The sequence below is a fragment of the Natator depressus genome, chromosome 17 (assembly GCF_965152275.1).
Source record: "Natator depressus isolate rNatDep1 chromosome 17, rNatDep2.hap1, whole genome shotgun sequence".
NCBI lineage: Eukaryota > Metazoa > Chordata > Testudines > Cheloniidae > Natator > Natator depressus.
Window position 1 is genome coordinate 24,629,236 of NC_134250.1, and position 27,153 is coordinate 24,656,388.

Sequence of the window (27,153 nt, forward strand, 5' to 3'; positions counted from 1 at the left end):
GGATGGGCAGCTTGTCTTTGGGACAAAGAAAGAGAGACCACATGGCAAGAGACTGTACAAAGCTGCTGCAGCTCGTCCATCTTGTCTTCAATCCTGCTTCTTACCTCTGGAGGGACTTTGCTACACTGAAGCTTTGAACCAAGGACTGAAAGACCCATCCCAGCTGGGGATGTTCTCCAGAGACTTGATTTGAACCTGCAGTTTATTCGATCACTGCTGCAAGCTTGAACCAAGAACTTGGCTATTACCGGATGTCATTGATTCCGTTTAACCCATTCTAGCTCTCATCTCTATCTTCTTCCTTTTATGAATAAACCTTTAGATTTTAGATTCTAAAGGATTGGCAACAGTGTGATTTGTGGTAAGATCTGATTTGTATATTGACCTGGGTCTGGGGCTTGGTCCTTTGGGATCAAGGGAACCTTTTTTCTTTTACTGGGGTATTGGTTTTCATAACCATTTGTCCCCATAACGAGTGGCACTGGTGGTGATATTGGTAAACTGGAGTATCTAAGGGAATTGCTTGTGTGACGTGTGGTTAGCCAGTGGGGTAAAACCAAAGTCTTCTCTGTTTGGCTGGTTTGGTTTGCCTTGGTGTGCATAGAAACCCCAGCCTGGGGCTGTAACTGCCCTGCTCTAAGCAGTTTGTCCAGAATTGGCCCACTCAGTTGGGTCCCGCCAGAACCAGCATCATTACCGTGGCGTAGTCGTGCTTGGATCCACAGAACCAGGTCAATTAAACTTTGGGTCAGAACCCCACGCTATCCAAATTTGAATTTTAGTATTGAGAGTTGGGTTGGTTAAAGAGCAGTTGCAATGGGTGAGCAAAGAGCATATGAGGGCCTTGGCAAAAAAGCCCTGGAAGATCTGTGCTCAGAAAAGGGAATAAGCATTAGAAAGAAAGCTACAAATCAAGAACTGAGAAACCTGTTAGTGGCCAGTGGTCAGGAGGCAGGAGCACAGCCCTTAGCTGAGGCTACAGAAGCTGCAGAAAAAATTAGAGTGCAAAAGGCAACAAATAAACTGCAACTTGAGCATGAACGGAATCTAGCAGATCTTCGATTGGTGGAAAAGCAAAAGAATGCTGAGTTCGAAAGAGAAGCTGCTGAGAGAGAGAAAGAGGCGGCAGAGAGAGAAGAAAAAGCTCCTAAGGGGCGTCTGAAGCTGCTGGTGGCTGAGGAGAAAGCTTGACAGGGGCAACAGGAGACTCACGAGATGGAACAGGAGACGAGATGGAACAGGAGACGGCCAGACTTCAGCTCCAAGTCACGGAAGAGCGGAGAAAGTCATCGCCACCTGGTACTCCACTTCCCCACCGCCACGAGAAGAACTGGGAGAGGATGTGTCCCATTTACAACGATACTGAGGACATAGAGGAGTTTTTGTCTACTTCTGAATGCCTCTGCAATCTGTACCGGATCCCCGATGATCAGCGAATGCCTGTCCTTCTGACCAGGCTAACGGGGAAAGCCAGGGAGGTATTTAATGAATTGGGGGAACAAGAAGCCTTGGATTATGAGCGGTTTAAAGATTCTGTGTTGAGGCGGTTCAAGGTTACTCCTGATTCTTACAGGGTTAAGTTTAGAAAATTTAAAATGTCTAATGATTGTACTTTTGTAGAATGTGCTCATAAGCTGATGGGTTTTGTTAAAAAGTGGGTTGTGGGAGCAAAGACGCATGGCAGTTTTGAAAAACTGCTGGAGTTAATAACTTAGGAACAGTTCTTAGACATCGTGCCTGACCATGTGAGAGCAGCTGTGTGTGATAGGGACTGAGTCAGTCCTACGGGCTGCAGAGATTGCAGATGCCCATACCCAAAACAGGGCTCGGGAAGGGTATAAACCCCAGGGGGAAATTAATCACCGTTCTCCCCAGTTCAAGAGGAGGGAAGGATTTAAAAGTAAACCTGGCCCTGACTCTTATAAAGGAGCTCATGGGGGCCCAGAGGGTAGGAACTCTCACCACAAGAATAAACAGGTTGAATGCTATCACTGTGGTGTGCTGGGCAACATGAGACCAGATTGCCGAACCCTGAAGGGCAGCCCAAAACCAGCAACCCCAAATGCCATGGCAAATGCTAATCCTGTTATTATAAACTCACAGGCAAGCCACACAGAGCCCAGCGCTGGTGCCCTGTGTGCAAATGCTGTTTCTGTGGTCTCTGAAGAATTTGACCTTAAAACTCATATTAAAGCTAAATATGGGAAAAATAATGCAGAGTTTATTAGCAGGGCAGAAGTGAATGGAGTAAGGTGTATGGCATGGAGGGACCCCGCAGCAGATATTACTTTGGTTAAAGCAAGTCTTGTCAGGGAGGAAGATTATTGGCGAGATGAAAATGTAACTGTGGTAGCCCTATCTGAGTATTTTGTCAGGGTGCCTTTGGCTAAAATCCACCTTAAATGGAAGGGATTTGAGGGCACCATGGTTGTGGGAGTGAAGAACACAGTCCCTAAGGATCTTATGATTGGAAATGATATTAAAGCTATGTTCAGTCAAGTTAACACAAACCAGGCACAGGAGAGGATGAATCCCAAAGTTGTGTCTGTGGAGGGTTTTTCCCCAAAATTTATGTTTGGAAAGTAGCTTGTTTGTCTGTGAATGAAGTTTCTGACTGTCTGTCTAATGTCTCAGAGGTGACTCTGGAATTAGATCAAGCACAGAAAGAACTCATTGGTCAGGACAATGTTTCTCAGGAGCAGATTAAAGTGGATGGTCAGGTTGAAGCCCTAACTGAGAAAGGAAAGGGTAGATTTTTTGATGGGTGATGGATTGTTGGCTAGCACAGCTTATAAAAGTGAACCTGGAAAAGGTAACTGATTTGCTGGAGGTAGCTCAGGGTAGTGAGAAGAGGAGCAGTTTATCTGTGGGGAGTGGCAATGTGCCTGGGAAGGAGATTTGGGATGAGCCTAGGCAGCCTTGTGAGCTGATGGCTGTGTCTAGTCAGCAGGGTGGGAAGGTGAGGAGAGTGGAAGATGAGTGTCCCTGGACCTTACCTATTACCTGGGTGGAGAATTGTGACAGTGAAGGAAATGTGCCTGTGTCTGTCAGGGGTATTGACTTGCCTGTGGAGGGAGCCACCCCGGTCTCCAAGCAGTTGTCTGTGAATAGCCTTGTGTGCTGGGACAAGGGAAATGAGATCCCAAGCTGTGTGTCTGGGAAAGGAGAAAGTGTCTCCCGCTCTTCTTTGTCTGTGGAGCAGACAGAAGGGGCCTTTCAGCCTGTGACGGTTGAGAATAGTGCAGTTGGCTCAGAGGTGATTCTGGATGTAAGGGAGACCCAGAATGATTCTGTTGTTGTTCAGGGACGTGTTCTTCTAGAGCAAGCCCTAGGTGAAGAGGGTAAAGGCAGAATTTCTGTGAGGGTTGAATTGCTGCTTAGAAAAGCTTCTAGGGAAAGGAATCCTCATGGAGTCTTTGCAAGTTTACTGCAACTGAAGGGTGTGAAAGTGATTTAACCAAGAAAAAAGAAAAGGAGTACTTGTGGCACCTTAGAGACTAACAAATTTATTTGCGCATAAGCTGTAGCTCATGAAAGCTTATGCTCAAATAAATTTGTTAATCTCTAAGGTGCCACAAGTCCTCCTTTTCTTTTTTGCGAATACAGACTAACACAGCTGCTACTCTGAAACTTAACCAAGAAAGTTTCAGTTCCTAACAGCCAGAAATTTTCTGTGGTGAATGGATCCACTGACTTTCCTTTTGAAAGATCCAGTGTGGAGAGCTTTGAAAAGGTCTCAGATGGAGTGAAAGCTGTTAAGGAAGTTGAAGAGTCCTATAACCAAGTGGCTGGGTTTGGCCAGCTTGTTGGGGAGACAAGGTTGTTGAGAGAGGAATGTCTCCATCCTGATTGTGTGAGTGAACAGTCTGTGTCTCAGGTTCAGAGGGAAGACTGGGTAGCTGAGTCTGCAGAGTAGAACAGCTGGGCAGTTAATCTCTCGAGAATGCAGGGGATGGCAGGTCTACTCTCATCTCTAGACACTTTGGATATGACCTGTAGTCTCTCAGTGAACTTAACATCTGATTCCATGTGGAAGCCGAGGTTGGTAAGGGAAGGACAGCAGAACTTGAGTCTGGCTTTTTAGTGAAAATGGATGGTTTCTCTTTCAGACAGAGTCCAGCCTTGGAATTGGTAGCAGCGAAGGATCTGAAAACTGGTGAACAGGCTCCTGTCTGTTTGAATGCAAATTACCTGACTTACTGGGAGAAGAAAGACTTGCTAATAGCTGTTAGCACAGAGAGCACACCCAATCAGCCAGTGAATTCTGTTACGCAAGAGAAATCAGGGTTTGATCCTTCAGGACAAGGAGGAAAAAGAGACCTTAATTTTGCAAAGGGAAGCCACAGGCTAACCCTAAAAGGCCCAAACCCCAATAGTATTGAGCCAAAGGTGTGGAATAACAAACATGAATGTAGATGGACACTTGTAATGAATTTGTTGTTATTGCTCATGGTAATTTTGGTAACTAATATGTTGCTATTACCAAAAACTGTAAAAATGTACAATATGCCTAATCTTTTGGAAAATCCCTTGAACGTGGTAAAAGGAATACATGAGAACACACTTTGTGTTAAAAGTCCTTGTTATACTGATGGTTCACAGTTAAGAGCTGTAAACGGTATTGGAACTTTTGAAAAGACATTCCAAACCTGATGTGCTGTATGAAAAGGGAAACTGAGGCACACTGCCATATTGCTTTCATGGCTAAATGCCAAGATTCCTGTACTGTAAACTACAGTAATATCTACATTAAGTTGATGTTAATTAGGTTCCAAACATTTGCCAGAGCTTGTATGGATAAAATAGTTATGTTCTTTAGCTCTTGGCAAGATCACATGAGACATACAGGAACCATGCTGGAAAAGCAGATCCCATCCACTATTGTTCTAACCAAGTTTTACCTTGAGTTTGTAAAGAGATTCAATCATGTTATTGACCATGACTTTGATAAACCATTTCTTGTACAACTTCTAACCCAATACTCGCTGTAGTAAGACAGACCCCAGGATGGGGAGCTCTTGGGATGCAGTCAGCGATGTTTGTGTCATCCCCTCCTGCATCAATTTTGCGTTGAGGGTGTGGTGTTATTGACATAATCTGGGACCGTACAGATCATTGTTGCAACCAAAGTCCTGTAGTGGCACCAAATCTTATATAAAAGGCGTCGAATGAGGTGTCTAAGACAAGGTGATGGTTTGCTGGTTATGATTATGCTGTCTATGTGTGTATCATTTTTGTAGTTGAAGTTATGAATATTGGCTCTGTACCGTCTGTAGTTCAAACTTGTGCTATGCTTCTGGGTGACACCCCAGACAAGTTGGTCTCAGCTCTGCCTAGCCTGCTGGATGGCCCATTAAGGACCATCTGCTATACAATTGACCCACTGAGAGAAGGCAGACACGCCTCGGGACTCAGCAAGGTGTGCAGGGACCTGCCTAAGGACAGAACTCTGAGGTGTTTCCAGGCCATGTGCTGGGCAGCTCGTCCTTGGGACAAAGAAAGAGACCACATGGCAAGAGACTATAAAAAGCTGCTGCAGCTCGTCCATCTTGTCTTCAATCCTGCTTCCGACTTCTGGAGGGACTTTGCTACACTGAAGCTTTGAACCAAGGACTGAAAGACCCATCCCAGCTGGGGATGTTCTCCAGAGACTTGATTTGAACCTGCAGTTTATTCCATCTCTGCTGGAAGCCTGAACCAAGAACTTGGCCATTACCGGATGTCATTGATTCCGTTTAACCCATTCTAGCTCTCATCTCTATCTTCTTCCTTTATGAATAAACCTTTAGATTTTAGATTCTAAAGGATTGGCAACAGCGTGATTTGTGGTAAGATCTGATTTGTATATTGACCGGGGTCTGGGGCTTGGTCCTTTGGGATCGAGGGAACCTTTTTTCTTTTACTGGAGTATTGGTTTTCATAACCATTTGTCCCCATAACGAGTGGCACTGGTGGTGATATTGGTAAACTGGAGTGTCTAAGGGAATTGCTTGTGTGACTTGTGGTTAGCCAGTGGGGTAAAACTAAAGTCTTCTCTGTTTGGCTGGTTTGGTTTGCCTTGGTGTGCATAGAAACCCCAGCCTGGGGCTGTAACTGCCCTGCTCTAAGCAATTTGTCCTGAATTGACACTCTCAGTTGTGTCCCGCCAGAACCAGCATCGTTACACCTGGTTTCCTCATAGAGTGAATCATTTCCCTCCACCCCCTGCTGTCACCGCAGAGTCCCTTCTTTTTTCCTGACTGGAGCCCCCATAACTCAGACACTCCGGGAAAAGCTGCGGTAACTCACACTGGGTAAAGTCCTCATGAAGACAAGGCAGTGGTCACGTCTTAGCAGAGTGCGGTGAACTGTGTGCATACTGCCTTCTCCTCACTAGGATCGCCCCACAGGCCAACCAGTGGCTGGGAAGAACTCCCATTCCTTTCCTAGTGTGGACACACCGACAGAGCTGAGTTATCTGCATCTCTGCTGCCCTTGGAGTCCATCATGTCATCTGGTGGGAAGCTGACTCCGTTCACACTGGGCAGTGCCACTGATTCCCACTGCTCTTTCTGGGCCCTGAATGTTATAAAAACATAAGAACGGCCACACCGGATCAGACCAAAGGTCCATCTAGCCCAGTATCTTGTCCTCTGACAGTGGCCAATGCCAGGTGCCCCAGAGGGAATGAACGGAACAGGGAATCATCAAGTGATCCATCCCCTGTCGCCCATGCCCAGCTTCTGGCAAACAGGGACACCATCCCCACCATGACCCCCAAGTCCCCTCTGCAACACCAGGCTCAGCCCTTTGGCTTTTGTATGCTGCCCATGGGCCTTACAGCCAGGCTCTCACTGGCAGCAAGTAAATGGTTATAGAGCCTCTCCGCAGGCCCCAAACCCTACTCTCTGAGAAGGTCTCACAGTCCCCATTGAGTCCCAAGGGCTCCCCACTGCATTGTCTGCCAGCTCACCAGCCGGATCCTTTGGAGCCTGGTTGCATTTTCATCACTATTTTCTGTCTCCAGTTTGAGAGTCCTGTAAAACCAGCCTGATTCTCCTCTCACTCCCACTGCTGTCAATCAGAGCTAACTCAGCCCAAGCCCATGGCTGCCCTGCACTTTGCATAAAGCAGCCAGAAAGCCACCATAACTGCCCCCTCAGGATTCCCCTGGGGTGGTACTGTGGTGGGGCTCCTACGCCGCCACCTCCCTTCCACCTGCATAAGGAGTGTAGCCATTGATTGGGGTGGGGGGGGGGCTCATTTATCTGTGTGCCTCTTTAGTGAGCTGGGCTCAGCTTTGCAGGGCTGCTGACTGCCAGCTGCAGTTGCCATCAGCAGGAGCTGGGAGCACTCAGTATCTCTCAGCACACTCTGGAGGGACAGGTCCCGAGTGCGAATCCCGGCTCTGTCACTGGTTCCCTGCATGGGGCCACTCCCTTTGTCTCTTCCCCATCTGTGAATTGGGGTGATGCTGGGCTCTCCTCACCCAGTGACACACTCGATACTGTGGGGCTGAGCAAGCGCCCATGGGAGAGCCCACAAGGAAACAGGGCAGACTCCGGGTTAGGTGCTGGTACCGCCAAGGCCGCGCCCTGAATGACGAGGGTAGAGAATCGCAAGCTGCCCCTTCGTCTGTCCTGGCGCAGAGGGAGGCAGGAACCTATGGGAAGAATCGAGCATGGGCGTGCAACGAAGGCTGTCTCAGAGCACAGACACACAAGGAGGCCGAATTAGGGTCACCCAGGAAACCGTAATTCTGGTGTTTCCTAACTTCCCTGGGCATGACACTGCTACCTGAATAATGATCTGTGAAGGCAGCAGGTTCGTGTGTAAGCCTGGTTGCAGCTCCCAGCAACAGGGCCCGGGAGCCCCTCAGCCAGCCCTTTCAGCAGGGGGGCTTCACCTTTGGCTCCTGCTCCCCAGCCAGTTTTCTGGTTTGCCTCCTGGGCTTTGACTCTTCAGCCATTAATCTTTGCGCAGCCTGGTTAAATGCTCTGCACATTCCAGCCCAGGCCTCCACGGACTCTGCCAGATTGTTCTCTCCCAGTGGCCTCGGGTCAGGTCAGCACCATCCGCCGCTGCTTCTCCAGCCTTCCCGCAGGGCTGCCCCTCACCCCGCCAGCTGCTGCCAAGAGTGGTGCTGGAGTGAAAGCGAAGGAGCCCAAAGCCGCCCCGCAGCCTGGGCTGGGGGGGGAGCTGTCTGTCCTGCTCTGTCCTGAGCCAGTGGTGGGGCTAGCTGTCCTGGCCTCCCCATCTTGAACTGGGGATAAGGATATCTTCTTGCCTCTGTCCCTGGCTCTGTTCAGAACCCCTCTCCTCCCCCCCGCCCCCGGCAGTGTCTGTGGCTCCCTGGAACGGCTGGGTGGCTCTGGACGTGCGTTACTGTTTGGCAAGTTGCCCCGTCAGCTCCTGCTTTCCTGCCAGCGAGCTGGGCAGCATGTGGCTGAGCCACGGTGGCCGCGATGGGAGCCACAGGCCAGCTGCCCCCCCTGTGCGCCAGCGACTGCCATGGCAGAGCCCTGCGCAGGCATCTCCAGCATGCGCACCTCTGGAGTGGCAGCTCCCTGAGCTCTGCCGCGTAGCCACCGGGCTCAGCTTCTCTGGGAGGGCGGAGCTCTGCCAGGGCCATCCCCGGCCCGTCTTAATGAGCCCCAGCAGCACCGCGTCCCCATTTGCATCCTCTTTCGCCCTTGGACGGACATCCCCAGGGTCAGACATGGCCTCCAGCGCCCAGCCGAAGAGCGAGCTGCAGGTAGAGAGTATCCAGCCACGTCCTCCTGGGCCCCTGCTGCGTGTGTGTGTGTGTGGGGGGGGTCATGTGTGTGGCTCAGGCTGCCCTAAATGCTGTCCTGGGGGCTGACCCCGCAGTGCCTCTCCGGGAAGCCAGCCAGGGCCCTCTGTCCAGGGCGTTCACTATGCTGTGCGGAGAGACGCTTCTCCCTGCATTCTCTCCCCACTCCCATCTCAAGGGGCTTGGTCCTGTTCCTCTCTCATGCTGCACCCTCCCAGCTCTCCTCCCTTTCCCTTCTAGCCTGCACCCACTCAGGAAGGGTCTGCCCCCTCGGCACAGCCTGCTGGGACCTACTGTGTCTGTCTGCGGGGTTTACTTTGTGGACTCGTTCCCGTGGCCAGCTGGGAACCCAGCCAGGGAAGCCCTAGCAGGGGTTAGAGCCGCTGAGAGTGACCATTGAGGGTACATCTACACTATAGTAACCCCCTGGCAGTGAGTCTCAGAGCCTGGTTAGCTGACTCAGGCTTGGGCTGGGAGGCTCACAACAGCCATGGGGACATTTGGGCTTGGGCTGGACCCTCCGCTCCTGCCCCCGATGGAGTCTCTGAGCTTGGGCTGGAGCCTGGGCTCTAACATCTACCTGCCAGTTTTCTAGCTCTGCAGCCCCAGCACGAGTCAGCTGACCCAGGCCAGTGGCGGCTGGGCCGTGGGTCTTCTATTGCCGTGCAGACGTCCGGAGAGACCAGCCCAGCTAGCAGAGCGAGCACCCAGACGGGCTCGTGGTGAGCTGCACCAGCCTGGCACAGACTGGCCAGCTGGCCAGGGCTGCTCGCTCACCCTTCCAGGACAGCGTCATTTCAGGAGATGGCTGGGGGCCTGGCCTGAGCCTGCAGCATGGTAGCAGCCTTTCCAGGAGCACCTGCTCGCCCGGCCATGGGACAGACAGAGCTGCAGCACCGAGGGAGTGTGCTGCGAAACACTGTCCTGTTGCATGGTGACCTCTGCAAGGGTGGAGAGGGAGCGAGGCCCTGCGTGCAGCCGGGCGGGGGGAGGGAATGCTGCAGTTCCACAAACATAATGAAGGGCATTGATTTGTAATAACAAACTCTGCTTTAGATGGTGTGGGATTGCTGGGGGAGGGGACCCACAGCGACCCCAATTCCACCTCTTCCAGCCCCCTGTGGAGACGGCTCCTTGCTGCCTGTAGGAGGCATCGGGGAGAGGTGTTCAGGTGACTTAGCAGAGGAAATGGGAACAGCAGGTTGGGTGTGACATGCTGAGAACCCTGCAGTGGGGAATTGGTGCAGGAGAGGCCCCTGAGCAAGGCAGGGGAGCCCGGGAAGCAGCATGACCTTGGTTTTGGTGCAGCCCAGCCGGTTAATTCTCTGAGTCACATACTGCCTCCAGCTTCGGCTGCAGCTGCTGTCGATCGCATTGTCTCTCCTAGGACAGGAGTCCAAAGGGCAGCTGGCAGCACTCCCTGGCCCTTAAAAACACCAGGCTGTGGAGGCAGCTGCCACGTGGAGGAGCTTGCTGGCGAACCTGGGGCTACAGTCAGCATGACTTCATGCATCCAGGCCAGGATCCCGCGTGGGACCTGGGGAAAATGGCCTAGAAAGGTGCTGCACATTGTAAAGAGCGGTTTCAGAGTAACAGCCGTGTTAGTCTGTATTCGCAAAAAGAAAAGGAGTACTTGTGGCACCTTAGAGACTAACCAATTTATTTGAGCATAAGCTTTTGTGAGCTACAGCTCACTTCAGCTATAGCTCACAGCTATAGCCCTTCTGTGCCTTGCCCTGGCTCATCCATCCTTCGCTCAGCTAAGCTTCTCCGGGCTCTGAGCTCTGCTGGCCCGGCTCTGGGCTCTTGTCTGGTAAAATGATCTATCTGACATGGCAATAGGAAGTGACCTTCCAGGCTGGGAGGGAGAGAACCAAGGTGGGGAGGGATTTCCAATCTGGCCTGAGGCCCCCTTCAGGTCTCACGCAGGTAGCAGAGAGCGGGGGGGGGGGGGGGGGGCTCCTGCATGCTCTAGAGGGCTCTTGGGTGCTGGAGAGCTACTTTGCCCTGGGTGCAGGGCTGTTGCCTCCCATGGTGGCCCTCCAGGGAATCCCTCCTTGCTTGGGATGCCTTGTAAAGGGGCTGTAGAGCTTGTGTCAGTGGAGGCCAGAGGCACCCAGTTCCTGGGCCAGAAGCCATGAGCCTGCTGACCTGCGACAGCTCAGGTGTGTGCTGTGTTCTCCTCTGGGCTCTGCCCAGCTCCTCCCCGCTCCCAAGCCGTCTGTCCCCCTCTCCCGTTGTCACAGGGAGCTGCAGGCCCAGGCTGGGCGGAGGCTGGAGCCTAGCCCTACCATCGGGGCAGACTGTGGGTGCAGAGCCGAGCGCTTGGCCCAGGCACGGTCTCCGCTGGGGTGGGGGACCCCCTGCTGGGGAAATGTCAGCAGCAAGCTCTGGGGGGCGGAATGAATGGAGGAGGCACCTTGGAGGTTAGGGCAGTGACTGAGCAGGGCTGTGTGCCAGAGGGCTGGAGAGGGCCCAGGGCAAGTGCGTAGAGGCTTCCTCCCACAGCCGAGGGAACTCCCGTCGTTTGGCCGTGGCTATGGTGGGTATCAGGACTGTCATGAAATGGGAGTGCCCCCTGCTGCCCCGACCCAGGGGGCCGGGACCCCAGTGAGGGAGGAAGGCAATTCTCCAGTCCCGCAGGGATTTCACATGCATCGGTGACAGCCTGCGCTCTCCAGGGTGAAGGGTAAACCTGCTAGCACGGGAATGGGAAGAGGTGACGTAGCTGCTCCTTGCTGCGCTATCTGCGGCCCGGTCCGGGCTGGGCACCATTCTCAGGTAGGGCTGGCTCCTGTGGTAATTGCACATGCTGTCTCCCGCTGAGGTGCATGCAGGGCCCTGTGGGTGCCTCAGGCATGCAGGCCAGGCCCCTGCTTAACCTTTCCTCCTGGGCTCTAAGTCCTGGGGAGCCGTTTAGGGATGGGAGGAGTGGCATCCTTTCCTGAGCCATTCTGCTGTGGCTGCTATTCCTGGTGCTCCCCGGTTACAGGACAGCGGGCTCTCCATCACTGCCTGCCTTATGCGGGGCACCGAACAGGACTTGTTCTCTGCTGGGGAAGGCGGGGAGCGAGGATGTGAGTCAGCCCCGTGGGCTACTCTCCCTGGTCCCTGCGCTGAGTAGTGTGCCTGAAATGGTGAGCAGGAACTGCCAGCTGCCCCAGCCCACTCAGCTGTTGTGGTCTCAGCACAGGAATGGGGAGCTTCACCACTGCAGGGGAGAGGCCTGGGCCTGGCCTGCGAAAGTCTCTGGGTGGTCCCCAAACTGAGCAAAAATTGGAACAAACCCTTGGTCTGGCCGTGACGTTCACGTTCCATAATGCGGCTCTGTCGCATGCTGGTGAGTGTGTGAACACGGGAGATACGCACAGGGGCTTGCATGTGCAGCCAGACACATGGAGCCACACGCTCCCAGCGCATGCAGCCACACAATCCAATATCAGCTTTACTGAGCTCGGTCAGGTTGCAGAGCCATCTCCCCGGGGGAGCTGAAAGGCCTTTTTGCGGGGTGTCAGTGGGATTATTTGGGCCTTTTCAGCGAAATGGGACAAAGCTAATTTGGAGAACCCTGCAGAGGGTGAGGCCAGCCTGTTTCACTTATGTTTCTAACCTCTTGCTTGGGCTGGGCAGTTGGGTTTTTATAATTGCAGCAGATAATGGCAATGTTTAGTTTTAAGCTGTTTTGATATTTAAATGCTCACAGTTGCAGGAAGTTCTGGGGGGGTCAGACTAATTATTTAATGACAGCGGATGTTGAGATTCAGAAAGTTAAAGCACAAATTAACACACAAATTATCCACATCCAATGTCAAAATATACCAAGTAAATCTCCTTCCAGCCACTCTGATACACCCTCAAGCAGCAGTTCTCTTACTTTGCCTAGCTGTAAATTATGATTAGTGTCGATGGAGGTATTTATTGTCGGGTTGTGTGTGCATGGTGAAATCAGCCCTGACCAATTACCTATCTGTGACACAGGCATCCCCGTGTGCACACAGGGACGTGTGCAGTGCAGATACTCATCTCCATGATGTGCACATGCCCATATATACAGACCTCCGCATAGAGATCGGCAGACTCAGCCAGTGGGCACACAGACAAGCCCATCGCATGTGTGCATAGGCATGCAGATGGGGCACATTCAGATGTGATGGGAGCCCTGTGCCCCGGCACATCCAGGCCTGTGAAGAGATAGGAGGAAGCCAAAATGTGGCAGCAGGAGTTGGGTGTGCGGGATGGGGCTGGCTATCACCGCCTGCAGTGTCCATCGCCTGTGCTGTGTTGAAGATGCAGCAAGTGCTGAGTTGTGCCCCGCACCCACAGTTACTTGTGACCCCCAACGGTCTCCTTCGGTAGTGCAGCCTCTCCATTGATCTCCTCTGGCAGTGCCAGTACAGAGCTCATGCAGGGCTCGCAGACACACCCGGCTGTGCTCTCCGCAGGGAGCTGTGCGGTTCTGGCTCGAGCCCTAGTGGGGTTTCCCCAGCCAGCTGCCTTCTGTCCCTGCCTTTGATCTTTTCTCTCTTTGATTCCTTTTCTCCATCCCACCCCACACTCTCTCACCCCTCACATGCTGCAATCAGGCAGCGGAGTGTGATGGGGGCCCAGCTGCTCCTGGAGACCCTGAAGAGACCCAGCCCTGTGCAGTGGAGCAGGCCGTCCCTGCTGTCCCTAGGAAAGGGGCCAGCCCCTGCCTCCCAGAGCGTGCTGAGGAGCCGATTGAGATGCACGGGGAGCAAGCAGTAAGAGTCTGAACTGTATCTCGAGGTGCATGGGAATGTCCCTCCAGCCTAGGCCATCTCCATACCGCTCCCCAGTGGATCCCCAGCCCTGACCTCTGGGAGCCCTGAACCCACTGGGTGCGAGGAAGATCCTACCACTTTCCTGACTCTTCCTCATGCTCTCCCAGCCCCCCCTTGGTGCATGTGATTATTAACAGCAGATTCCTTGCACGCCTGCACTAACGACTCATAGCGGGGGGTGGGCCAGGTCGCACTAGATATCTACAACAGCTGCTGAGCGTTCCAGCCTATAAAGTTCCACCTGAGCTGAAAGTAACCTGCAAAGGCGAGTAACAAACCCTGCGCCGGGACTAGCGGGGCGGCACGCATAGGCTCGTTCCACCTGCCCTCGCTCCATCATGTCTAACTTTCCATAAACCAGCGTGCTCCTCTCTCTTCCCCGCTCCCCCTGGCTGCCCCTGATCTCCCCCTGCCACTCTCCCTCCCCCCACTCTCCCTTCTCTGCAGATAAAGCGCTTCCTGAAAGCAGACTCGGAAGAGGCAGAGTTGGCCCAGTTCCTGAAGGAGTTCCCTTCAGGCGAGAGCTTTAGGAAAGTTGAACCGGAGGAGGGCAAGAGAGCCCATGGCCAGGGGCCCGTAGATCCCGGCATGTTCTCCAGTGTAGCCTGGCCCATTGCCGATGAGCTGCTAGATGAGAAGGAACTGAGGCCCTTCTCCCGGCCTCGGCCCCCGGACTTTCAGCAGCACATCGCAGCTCCGGCACCCCTGAGCCCCTCGCGGCCTAGAAGTCCATGGGGCAAGCTTGATCCATACGACTCTTCTGAGGTACGGTGCATTCCGGGGAAAGCCTCTCAGTTGACGAGGAGCTCCAGCCTCTGGGTTACTGGGGAGCAGGGAGTTAGGTGGCTTGTACAGCTCTGATCTGCTGAAGGATCTGCCTGTTCGCTGTGCGAGACGCCAGGGATCAAGGACACCTACACACCAGGGCTAGGGCTTGCATAGGCTCCTAAATCCCTTGTGCCTGACAGCCTGGGGCCTGCGAGTGGCCGAGCACTCCTAGATCTCCTCGCATAGGCTTCCCTGGAGCTGAGGGTACTCGACTTGTGCCGGGATTGACTCCAAAGTGTCCAAGTCCCTGTGCAAAGGCCCGTCCCTGCCTCCTGGCTTCTCTTCCTAGGCGGTGAGGACGATGCTGTGCACTGTCGCAGCGGCTGGGTACCCTGTGACATGCAGGTGCTGGCCCTCACCCCTGCAGAGGGCGGCCTTGCGTGTCCTGGTCTCTGACACTGTCTGCCTGCTCAGGCCTGTGAGAGCGGTGCAGGCATCCCGTACACAGCTGGCCAGGGAAAAGCCAGCCTGAGCAGGCACATCTGAGGGCAAGCCCCAAAGCTGGGGAATTCAGACTGCCTCGCTCTCAGCAGATGGGCTCTGTCATCATCAGTGGAGGCTCTTCCTCTGCCCGTTGTGAGCTCTGGACTCCTTCAGCCGGAGCATCCCTGCCAAGTGCAGAGGTCTGAGGGAGCCCTAGCCTGCTTAGGGCTTTGGCGACAAGGGCCAGGGCACAGAACGGGGCCAGCTGACTGCTCTCCCTCCCAACGGCGGGTGAGCCCCGGGGACGAGGTGGGAGTGAGATAGGGGTGGCACTCCAGATTCACATGCCCCCCATCCTCCCCCCTGCAGGACGATAAGGAGTACGTGGGGTTTGCGACACTCCCCAATCAGGTCCATCGGAAATCGGTGAAGAAGGGATTTGACTTCACGCTGATGGTGGCAGGTAGGGGCACCCCTGAGGCCTCACCCAGCAGCCCTTTAAAGGGGCCCCTGGGAACAGGCGCACTGGGACAGGCTGTGGGGGAAGCAGAGAGGCTGAGAATGCTGCCTCCTACAGCGGGAGCAGAACTGACCTGCACGCTGGGTGAAAGTGGGCAGAGAAGGAAGGAAGAAGAGACCCCAGCAGTGTAGACTGTGGGAGATGGGCAGGTGGATTCACACTCCCGTGTTCAGGAGCCCAGCATGTCCTGGGAACTCAGCCGCAGAGCACAGTGGAAGAGATGCATGTCTTCCATTCCTCTCCCCTGTAAGCCATGGTCCTGCTGCTGCTTTTGGGGAGGAGGCAGAAATCCCAGAGGATCCCGGACACACGGGGTCTCTGGGTTGGGGGGTCACACTTCCTGGGTTGTGCCGCCTTCATTTTTGGAGCAGCAGTTCCTGATCCTGTCTCTTTGGCATGTGCCCTGGGAACCTGATGGGGGCCAAAGGAACCCAAACCTCTTGCCTTGCTTCTGATCTCTATGAACTGTTGTCTTTCTGCTTTCCCCTAGGAGAGTCTGGCCTGGGGAAATCCACCCTGGTGAACAGCCTCTTCCTCACTGACATGTACAGGGATCGCAAACTCCTCAGTGCAGAAGGTAAGAGAGACCAAAGCCTTCCCTGTCCCAGCCAGCTGGGAGCAGCCAGGGGATCAGCAGGGAGGGAGCAACCTGACCCATTCAGCAGGGAGCACTAATGTGGGGCTTGCTAGAGCTCAGTGCCTGGTAGGAGGCAGCTTTAGGGAAAGGCTGGCTGCCCCGTGCTCCTGCCTGGGTGACACAGCGGAGACGGGCTGTTCAGGTGAGAGGGAGAGATCTTCGTTGGGGTTTCCTGCTCTCTTTTGAGGACGTTCTTATGCCGGGGCCATAGAAGTGAAGTGAAACGGGCGACTGGGCAAGCTCCCCGGCTGGTGAAAATCAGTGCAGCACCCTGGAGCTCCCCGGAGCTGGTCGAAAGCGTCTGCTCCTTAGGGGGAGCTTCAGAGAACACAGTGAGGCCTGTTAGTAAACGAGTGGGATGCTGTTGTAGAGACCTTTCTGTGAGGGGTGAGACTGACTGGGGGCCCTCTGGGAGAACCCCTTCTTCCCCCCACCAGGGGGAGCCCTAACTGGGGGCCTTCTGGGAGAAGCCTCCCCACCCCCAAGGGGAGCCCTGACTGAGGCCCTCTGGGTGGTGTTTATTTGGAGAGATCCTGTAGAGTTCATACCTGTGGGCCTGGGTCAGCTCCCACTGATGCTAGTGGGAGCTTTGCTTTGGCCCTCTCACGCTGGCACAAGGAGACCCAGCCCTGCCCAAGGGCAAAGGGTTTGGCCCACAGGTGTCCTAATCCCGTTCGTGCTCCCTGCCGGGTTCCACTGGACCAAGCGGACCTGTTCCAGGCTCCCTGCTGATGAGCTCAGGGAGGGGTGTGGTGGGTGGCTGATTCTTGATTGGGATCGTCTAGAACGCAGTGCTTGTCTCAGGCTCTCCTGGGGTGGCTCCAGCTGCTCTGGGCGCAGGTGGACTGAGCTAGTCCTTGGGCAGGTGGTGCATCTCCTGCTCTAACATCCCGCGGGAGGCCTGCTTGCTGCTCTGATTAGCGCAGTGAGGATCTTGTCTGGCTTCTCAAAGGGTTGGCTCCTTTCACCTCCGCTGCAGTCAGCTGTTGTGCTGATGCCCGCTTGCTGTGAGCAGAGAGGAGTCTCCAGTTCCCACTGCAGATGAAATGCTGCTTTTGTCTCTGTGGGTTTTTATAAAGAACAGCTGTAGCTATTGCCTGCTCCCACGACACCCCGGTAACAGTCCCGCATATCCACCGAAGGGTGACCCCTCCTTTCCCAGCCGCTCGGCTCCCTGCGGCCACAAGTGAGCAGGACTAGGCCTGTGAAGTGCGTCACTTGAATGACCATCACTGATCATAAGTGTCCACTGCAGGGCTCCTTCCTTAGCATCTGGCTAGATGGCCTGGTCTGGCAGTCCCTTTGTCCCAGCCAGAGCAGCAGCAATGGGTGCCACGCAGAGCTGCCCTCATCCCTCTGCTGCCAGAGAGACGAGCTGCTTGCACTGGGAGGCAGGAAAGGTGGCCCACGGGGTCCCCGAAGGGTGGGTTTCAAAGGGTGGGGTTTAGAAAGTCTCCAGCCTGCCCTGGCCCCTCCCGCCTGAGCACTTGCCTCATGCACAGGAGAACACGAGAACCCCCTCTTGCTTGTGTCACTGAGGAACAGGCTTAAACCAAACAGCTATAGCTGCTCTTTAAAGGTAATAAGAGCGTCCACACAGAGCTTTGTACCAGTTTAACTACAGCAATGTAAATAGCACCGTTTGTGAAAAGCCTTCTCATGGAGGCACAGGCAGAGGAGGACTCAGAGCCCCTTGTTGGGCTCGCTGATTATCTGCAGCAGCCGGGTGGAATCCCCTCAAAGTCTGAAACATTTTCACCCCTTGTTCAAACATTTGGGTTGGGGAGGGGAGGGCGGCAGGGATTCCAAACTTTCCTGTTTTTATTTTGTAATTTTGTGAATTTCAACATTTAGACAAACTTTCCCCCAGGTTTAATGGATATGTCTGTGGGTGCTGGAAGCGTCACAGGTCGTAGCTTGAATTAGTATTCTCTTGCACATCCATTCCTGTAAATGCCGTAGTCTGAAACATGACTAGATGGTCTAATGGACCTTTTTGGACTGTTCATTATTCAGCCGTCCAATCAGGGAGCAGAAACAGAATCAGGTAGCTCAGATGACCAATCGTACCCCACGAGTAACAAATATTCACAACAGCCTGAACAACACACAGGCTGAGCATTGCTTGCTCACATGTTTGGGTGTAACGACTGCATCCATGGAAAATCAGGAAGATCAGGATTAGTGGACTAGAGCAGGGGCTAAATTCAGCCAGCTCTGATCTCTGCAGCTGGGTTCGGATGGGGCTCACACCCACTTATACGGTAGGATGTATGCATAGTACAGCTGGGGTTTGGAGGCAGTTAGAGAAATTATCCTTGGATTTATAATGGAACCTGTCTGCTGGGGAAGTCACTGAGGCCCCGATCCTCCAAGATAATGTAACTGGGCTCCTAACTTCCACTGATTTAGTCCAATTAAAGTCCTAACTACCCCTGCAGCTCTGGGTTGGAGAGACTAACTGCCAAGCCCCTGGTGCTGCCCTGCCATCACTTGTCAGCACCTCAGCCACAGCGGACAGAGAGTCACAGATGGTTAGTTTCTGGCACGATCCCCCATGTGTCTCTGGGCTGGAGATGGAGAGTGCCCCTGCCAGGAACCCACTGACTGAGAAAGAGCCTTCCGTAAAGTGGGGGCTTCTGCTTCTGGGGGAGAATGAGCAACCTCCCCCAGCAGAAGCTTCCTCAATGTTTTCAGGCCTCGAGTTGGGTCTGAGGCAGAGCTGTACCTGACCCAACCCCTGCATCGGCACCCTCCACCCCCAACGCTAGGGAGGAAAAGGGCCTCCAGTCTCTGGAGGGAGTTCTAGGGCCTGTGATAAGCAGGAGCTGATCTTAACAATCCCTTCTGGCCTTTCAATCTGTGAAACCAGAGTACATCCAGACTGTGTCTTGGGCCCGGCTCTGGTTTGGGGCTCAGTTTGAGTCAGGTGCGAATGTTTGGGTCAGTTCTAACTTTATCCAAACCCATTTGCTCTTCCCCAGATAGGCCTTAGATAACATGACCCTAGGGGCTGGTTCTCCTCTCCCTTCACCAGGGAGATTCTGGAGTAACCGCACGCATGTTAGTGGAGTTAAAGCCAGTGTAAGTGCACAGAGACTCTCAGTAATGGGCTAAATTCAGCAGTGCCAAAAATCACAGCACAGCTTGTCTCCATGGCGTTGTGCAGTTCGCGGGGAATCCTGATTTAGGAGCATTTCACGCCCTCTGCCCAGGTGTAAGTGACTGACGCAGCAGGGAGGGGGGAGCGTTGACCTGGGAATGTGGCAGGGGAGTTTCAATGGAAGACCTGACAGCCTGTCACCTGAGCCGGGAGGGGGAGGGGGAGGTAACACCTCTGCCCGGGAAATTGGACAGAGGTTGCAGGAGGGAGCCTGCTGTGGGGGGGTTGGTTTCAGTTTGGTGCTGGGTGGAGGAACGCAGGGAACCCCAGGGCTTGGGTCTAAGCTCCCTGCTCCCCCAGAAGGACTTGACTGAGGGTCCTGGTTGTACCCACAAGCTCTGTTGTAGACTGTGTTCCTATTGTCCAATAAACCTTCTGTTTTACTGGCTGGCTGAGAGTCTCAGTGAATCCCAGGACGAGGGGTGCAGGGCCTGGACTCCCCCACACTCTGTGACAGTGACAACAGAAGGAGCAGGGCCAGGACAAATCAGACCATTAGGTGTATACGGGTCAGTGGCAAAGCAGGCGAACTTGCACTGGTGTGGCATTTCTCTTCAGAGCAGTAGAGCACTGGGGTGGGACTCGGGAGACCTGCGTCTTTTCCTGGTTCTGCCACTGGGGGGATGGGTGACCTTGGACAGCTCTGTGCCTCAGTTTCCCCAGCTGTAAAATGGGGATAATGATACAGCTCTCCTTTGTAAAGGGCATTGGGATCTGAGGAGAAGCATTAGAGATCATTGTTGTTTAGTTGCTGTGTAAATTCAGGCCAGTTATAAGTGGCTGTAAATGCCAGTGAAGTTTGCATGTAAATCCCACTGGTTTTGCACAAGCCAGAATCCCACAACAGGGAGAGAGGTGCTACTGTGACACTGACACCTGTTTTATGATCATCTTAGAACTGGCGTGTGATTTATGCTGCTGTTTGCAGCCTGATGAATGTGCCCCGGAGGCAGCCCCCATTTCCCCTGGGTTCCAGCTGGCTGGCTGGAACCATGTCGTTATAAAAGGCCAAAGCTTATATGGAACCCTCAGGTTTTTAAACAAGTGAGTTAATTTCTGGTGGAGGGAGGCTAATGGAAAACACAGGACGAGGAGTCAGGCCAGCTGGGTTCTTTTCACAGCTCTAGCCTTGATACTTCTCGCCAGCAGCTCTCAGGGCTGTAATGGGCCCTTGCCCTTCCTCCTCCAGACCCCGTGCCATGACATTAACCCCACCCCATGTCCTTTTCAACATACGTGACCCTTGGTGAGCTCATCGGATGCCATGGGCTGTACGGCCATCAGCAGACTGAGCACTGCTGAGCTCCACAGTCAGTGACCATCTTCACACAGGATTCACTTCCAGTGCCCCGCATTGGCCCACAGCTGCCCAGAGCCCAGCCCAGGGCAGAGGGAGGGATGCTGGCAAGAAAAGAAACTATTCAAGAGCTTGCTAGGAGTGCAACAGCAAAGGCCCGTGCCCTGCTGTGTCTCATGGGGCTAGATACGCCAAGGGTCTCCGGCGCTGCACTGCTCAGTACTGCAACACCTAACTTTGGTGTCCAAATCACTGGGATTCCTGTGTGGCGGAAGAGATTGGCGGCTGAGAACGGGATCCACAAAAGCCAGCACGCTAAGCTAGCCAATGGGAGATGTTGACGAGAGGGAGGTGTCCTAAGCCCCGCCCCTAAGGGAGTTCAGCACCTCAATCCAAGCTGCAGAGCAGCGCCTGTCTCTGCTTGCCATGAGCCCTTAGCCTCTGCTCCAGCCACTGGGCGACTCTCCTGGCCTGAGCAGAAGAGCTGTGAACAGGGATCTTGTTATACCAATAAAATAAAAACCAGCAGGATCTTATTAAAGGGGAAAAGGCAAAATACCACATTTATTGTGAATAAAGAAAGAATCATAGTAAGCAGTTAGTTGTAGCTATAACATTCCATTCAATCTCATATTTATTCACACATTCATTCATACAAACACACACACACACACACACAGGTTCTGCAAGGTTGTTATCATAGTTACCAGCCTTAGAGTTGCTCATGCCAAGCCACTGGCCAGGTGGCCTGGACATGAGGAGGGAGCAGGGCCTTGTCAGATGCTCATCTGATGCTCCTGGAAGTTGGTTTGCAGAATCAGACCCCAAAGTTCTCACTTTCCAGAGTCCATTTTTATAGGAATTTCTTCCTATGCCAGTCTATGGGAATTGCTTCATCATGCTGTTGCTGAATCAATCAGCAGATGTCACATTCCTGATGGCTCCGTGCTGCCAGATGTATCTTGTTCTTTGGTTCTCCCATTCTTGAGGCTGCTGGGTGGATTCCAGTCTGCCCTCCGGGGGTCCTCTGGTTATTTCCACTTGACGCCTTCTTCAGCCGATGGACACTGGATTCTTAGGCTGGCACCTCCCTTATCATTCAGTTATTATCCACACCAAGCATCCATCCACATACATCCTCTATCTCTATTTTAACCACAATTGTTAATACAACAAAAGGGCGGGGAGTCTCTGGGTGCTGTTTCTGTTGTTACAAAGTATTGCTTTGAGTCTCTCTCTGTGTGAATTGCTTTGAGAACAGACTCTGTCTTAGAATGTACTAACGCAATTAGCAGCTTGCAAGTTTCACACATAGAGGGAGAGAAACAGTACCAAAAACCAAGAGACCTCTTAATTAGTAATACCCTGGAATTTAAACTATGGGGAATCAAACTCATTTGTGATTTTAATACAGAACTTCTTTAATATGATCCAACAATCTGCCCCCTCCCAGGCGAGTGCCCTCGCCAGGGGCTGTTCTTCCCTGGGCTCCTCAGTCTCTCCTGGTGAAGCAGTTCCATGGTGGGTACAGAATTAGAGCAATTGGAGCAGGGGGACCAGAACCACATGTCTCTTCTCCCGGGTGAGTGCCCTGCCTGCTGGGCGGGCGGGCAGCAGGGAACCTTTGCTTCTCCTGGCTGCTTTGGGTGGAGCGGGGTGGGCTGGGAGCGCGCTTGTGGGATTGGGCCCCGCAGCAGAGTGCAGTGGAGGAATGCCCCATTCGTGGCTCGCACTGGGGCTCAGGTGCTGCAGGCCTGCCGGGGGCCTGCAGTGCGATGCCCCGAGGCAGAAGCGTCCGTGTGTGTGGAACTTCCACTCGGAAACCGTCGAGTTTAGGCACCTGCAGGGTTAGGTGGCAGCCAAGCGAGGGTTTGCAGATGCCAGTGACACCTAACGAGGTGGTGAGGTGCCTGGGCCCCTTTGTGACAGTAGCCCAGGGACTGTCTGAGGGGAGTGCACACGCATAGCTGAGCTCACTATACGCACCAAGGGCTCCCGGCATCCCTGCATTCCCCTCTCCCCTGAGCTCACTTCATGCAATCCTCCCATTCTCCGCCCATGCCAGTGCCTCTCCTCCCCCCACCCCCAAGTACCTTTCTTCCCCCCAGACTGGAAGGGAGGGTGGACTCTTGCCCACCTGGGGCAGGCTTGAAGGAATGAAGGCCTCTCTCCCCTCTCCTCTGGCTGCCCCTGTTGGCTGAGCCTCTGTCCCGGGCTCCCAGCTGGGAGAACCATTAGTTCTCCTCTCCTTCAGGATGTCCACACATTCAGCTCTCTTAGGCCGGCGAGCAGAGTGCAGTCAACAGCTGCCTATGGCTCCATGTGTCCCCACTTTCCCTGTTCTGAGTTGTCCCCAAATCAATAGCGTTCTGGCCACCCCTGCTGAGAATGTTCCCGGTGAGTTTGGAATTCATAGAATCATAGAAGATTTGGGTTGGAAGAGACCTCAGGAGGTCATCTAGTCCAACCCCCTGCTCAAAGTAGGACCAACACCAACTAAATCATCCCAGCCAGGGCTTTGTCAAGCCGGGCCTTAAAAACCCCCAAAGGATAGAGATTCCACCATCTCCCTAGGTAACCCATTCCAGTGCTTCACCACCCTCCAAGTGAAATAGTGTTTCCTAATATCCAACCTAGACCTCCCCCACTGCAACTTGAGACCATTACTACTTGTTCTGTCATCTGCCATCACTGAGAACAGCCTGGTAGTTGAAGGCTGCTATCAAATCCCCCCTCACTCTTCTCTGATAGAGAGATATGCACAGCTGTTTGTTCCCCCAGATACTAATCACTTACTCTGGTTAATTAATAAACAAACGTGATTTTATTAAGTATAAAAAGTAGGATTTAAGTGGTTTCAAGTAATAACAGACAGAACAAAATAAGTCACCAAGCAAAATAAAGCAAAAACACGCAAGTCTAAGCCTAGTACATTAAGAAACTGATTACAGGTAATATCTCACCCTCAGAGATGTTCCAATAAGCTTCTTTCGCAGACTGGATGCCTTCCTAGTCTGGGCCCAATCCTTTCCCCTGGTACAGTCCTTGTTAGTTCCAGCAGACATCTTAGGTGGAAACTAGGGGTTTTCTCATGACTGGGACCGCTTTGTCCTGCTCCACCCCCTTTTATAGCTTTGGCACAAGGCGGGAATCTTTTGTCGCTCTGGGTTCCCACCCGTCCTTCTAAATGGAAAAGTACCAGATTTAAGATGGATTCCAGTGTCATGTGACATGGTCACATGTCCTGTGAGACCTCATTTTTCATTATGCAAGGGCTGGCCCACACATACACAGGAAGGCTTGCAGGTAAATAAACCATCTACAACCAATTGTCCTAGTCAATGGGAGCCATCAAGATTCTAAACCACCATTAATGGTCCATACCTTGCATAATTACAATAGGACCTCAGCGTTATACTTCATATTTCTAGCTTCCGATACAAGAATGGTACATGCATACAAATAGGATGACCACACTCAATAGATTATAAGCTTTGTAATGATACCTTACAAGAGACCTTTTGCATAAAGCATATTCCAGTTACATCATATTCACATTAATAAGCATACCTTCATAAAGCTTATGGAGTGCAACGTCACACTCCCCTCCCACAGGAAATCGACCCCCCAAAAGGACAGGAGAGATGCCCCTAGCGGCCAGGGCAGAGTCCTGTGTGTGTGTTACACCTGGCTGTGGTCAGTGCCCAAGTACTGGGGGCGTGGAGGCAGCATTGTACCCCTCAGCCATGCACAGAGGGGACTCTGTATAGCTCTCCACCATCCCACAAGAATTGGGGGTCTGCTGCCTCCGTGGCAGTGCACTGTCCCTGTTCCTCCCTGCCCACGCACAGCTTGGCTCTGGGGTCCATTGCTCCCCTCTGGCCTGTTGGAGCTTGTCCGGTATGGAGAAGGCTGAACCCCTGCCTGGGGACACCCCGGGTAAGGCTGTCTGAATCAGCCCTGAAAGTGTGCAGCCCAACCAATGACAAAGGCAGAGTGAAGGCCTCTGCCAAATGACTCCCGCCTGCCGTGTGCCAAGGTGCCGTTGGGCCCAGTGCTTCACGTTGGCTTGGAGCCGTAGGACGCCGCGCCTCAGGAATAGCCTCTGAAAAGGGAGGGTTAAATGGCAGACAGTCACAGATGCTGAAATGACTCCAGGCCCATTTACACAATCCAAAGGGCTCCGCTGCATTAACTGAGCAGGGGAAGGGGGGGCTCGCACATTTCCTGGCATGTCCCCCCTCTCCTCCAGGGCTGGGATGGGTCCTGACCGAGCTTCTCTTCTCAGGGTCTGGGGAGCTGCACGGGAGCCAAGCGCCTGTCACAGCCAGGGCCCTGAGCAATGTGTTTGGGGCTCTCCGGGGACGACCCAGATTTGTTTATGTACGTCAGTCTACAGCAGACCAGCTCCTTTGCTGCGGTGCAGGACCATGACAGGCAGTGCCCACATCTCTAAGCAGTGCCAGTGTGGCCTTCGCTCGGGCCCAGGGCTGCAACCCTCCCTGCACCAAGTTCCCCCTCCAGGGCACTGGAGCAGTGTGGCATTGATAATGTAGCCACAAACTGCAGCAAGGGGCCTTGGGCATGGCCAGGGAGCGGCTTCTGCTCAGCCTGCTTGCCCTGCCCTGGCGAGTGTAAAGAGCCCGGACTCCTCTGGAAATCACCATGGGACTGATTCTCCCATCACTCCCTTCATGCCACCCTGCCTAGACGCTCCCCAACTGGGGCTGCTTCCCCTTTTCCGCTCTTTCAGGGGAGCCCTGCAGCTGCCTCTTCTCCACTCGTCTCTTTCTACCTCCCAACATGCTCCCAGCTCCCCCCCGCCGTGCGTTACCACCAGAGGAGTGAAGCAGTGCTGGAGCTCTCTCACCCCAGCCCCTGCACCCCTGAACAAGGGCCAGTCCCAGTCGAGGGGCCTGCAATCAGGAGAGCACAAGGGCTGTCCCCTCTGAGCATCCATGAGGCACAGATCTCCCCAGAGAGCAAGGGGAGGAGCTGGGAAGAGCCCAGGCCATGGTCCTGCCTCTGTGTGCTGAGGATCTGAGACAATCCCTGCTAGTGCTCGCTGGCACAGCACAGCTCTGCATCACCCCCAGGTACCTGGCACAGGCTGGCCCTGCAGCTGCGCACAGGTAACTGATCTGAGCCTCCACCGTCCTGGTGCAGCCAAGCTCGGCTCCCCCTGGCCCCAGCCGGATCAACCCACTGACTGCTTCTGTTGCTGTTTCAGAGCGCATTACTCAGACAGTGGAGATCACCAAACACGTGGTGGACATTGAGGAGAAGGGGGTCAAACTGCGCCTGACCATTGTGGACACCCCAGGATTCGGCGATGCCGTGAACAACACGGAATGGTACGTCCCACGGGAGAGGAAGGGGCCATGGCTCCGCAGTTCGCCTGGCAGGATGAGCAGGAGCCCGGGCAGCCACACACACTGGGCAGTCTGGCCCCTGGAGAGAACACAAATGATACCAAGTCCTAGATGAGCGCAGGCCACTGCACACAAACCAGCTGGCTTGAGCAGGTGAGCCCTGCCTCACTGAACTGCTCACATCCGGCGGGGGCGGGGGGGCAGCAGAGACTGGAGGAGGCTCGGGGTACAAATCAGGCTTTCTGCTAATGGCCTGGAGGCCTGGTGCTGAGTGGCTACATGGGGCAGACACCGGTCTGGAGAGAGGAACATAAAAGCGGTAGTAACTGAGCCATCGTGTACAAAGGGATCAATCCCGGAGTGCAGTCCTGGGGTCAGTGCTTGTCTGTACAGTTATTGGTGACCCCAGAGAAGGAGCTGAACAAGGTGGCAATGTTCATGGCTGGAACAGAATTCCTGGCTTCCCAGGCTGCCTTGCAAGGTAAATGTCCGGTCTGGTCTGGCTGTTTGTTGCTCCTGTGATTTATCTGCACAATGTGAGGGACTCAGCCAGGAAAATTACTTTGGAAAGCCAGCCTGGCGCACTCCAGCTCTTACATCCGCCAAAGCTCCATGGCTAGGGATGTGTGCGTGCAGGTCCTGACCCCACGTGTGGTGTGAGCTTTGCCCTTTAACAAACCCCATTGTTCTGGATTCATTTCTGCCAGTAAGTCTAGTTCGTGGTGCAGAGAAACACTGTAGTTTGAACCAAAGGAAGTAAAGGAAATAATGCCACCTAGCTCTTAAACAGCTGTCCAGAGGGTAGGGTCCTTATCCTCATTTTACCGATGGGGAAACTGAGGCATGGGACAGTGACTTGCCCAAGGTCACCCAGCCAGTGGCAGAGCTGGGACTAGAACCCAGGTCTCCTGAGTCCCAGTCCAGTTCAGTGCTCTACCCACTGGGAAACACTGCCTTTCCCCAGACACAGCTACAGATCAGACAAACCATATGGCCAACCTTAAAAGTCCAACAATCCTAACCCAGACCCCAACAGATGTTGAGACCGGCCCAGAGACAGAGAGATTTACCAGAAAAGATGAGTGGCTTTTTCTCTGTTTGTTTGATCTGCTTCGCACCCGCCCTGTGCCAGTCACAGCGGGACCGACTCTGCCACATGCCCAGGGAGGCAGCTGTGGTTCCTGCTGCCCAGAGGGGCATGCCCCAGTGGTGCTCTGCTCTGTCTGAACACACGTCAGAGACAGCCCTGCCCTGAAGAGCTTACAGTGTAATGCAGAGCACAGGGGTGCGTGGGGCGGTGGGAGCTGGAAATGGGGCAGAGCCCCCAGACATGTGTGG

The 27,153-nt window shown here is 53.8% G+C and overlaps 1 protein-coding gene across 5 annotated transcripts in view; it reads left to right on the plus strand.

The window, feature by feature from the left end:
• The window catches only part of SEPTIN4 (septin 4), a 65,902-nt gene that overhangs the window by 11,068 nt on the left and 27,681 nt on the right, over positions 1 to 27,153 (plus strand). For 3 of the 5 annotated variants that reach the window (XM_074974733.1, XM_074974730.1, XM_074974732.1), the window contains exons 2-5: positions 14,023 to 14,340; positions 15,196 to 15,289; positions 15,837 to 15,923; positions 25,674 to 25,797. In XM_074974733.1, coding sequence (XP_074830834.1) covers positions 14,023 to 14,340; positions 15,196 to 15,289; positions 15,837 to 15,923; positions 25,674 to 25,797 — 623 coding nt within the window. Of the gene's footprint in view, positions 1 to 13,482; positions 13,516 to 14,022; positions 14,341 to 15,195; positions 15,290 to 15,836; positions 15,924 to 25,673; positions 25,798 to 27,153 lie in introns of those variants that run through there. The other 2 variants (XM_074974731.1, XM_074974735.1) reach the window with 2 other exon arrangements.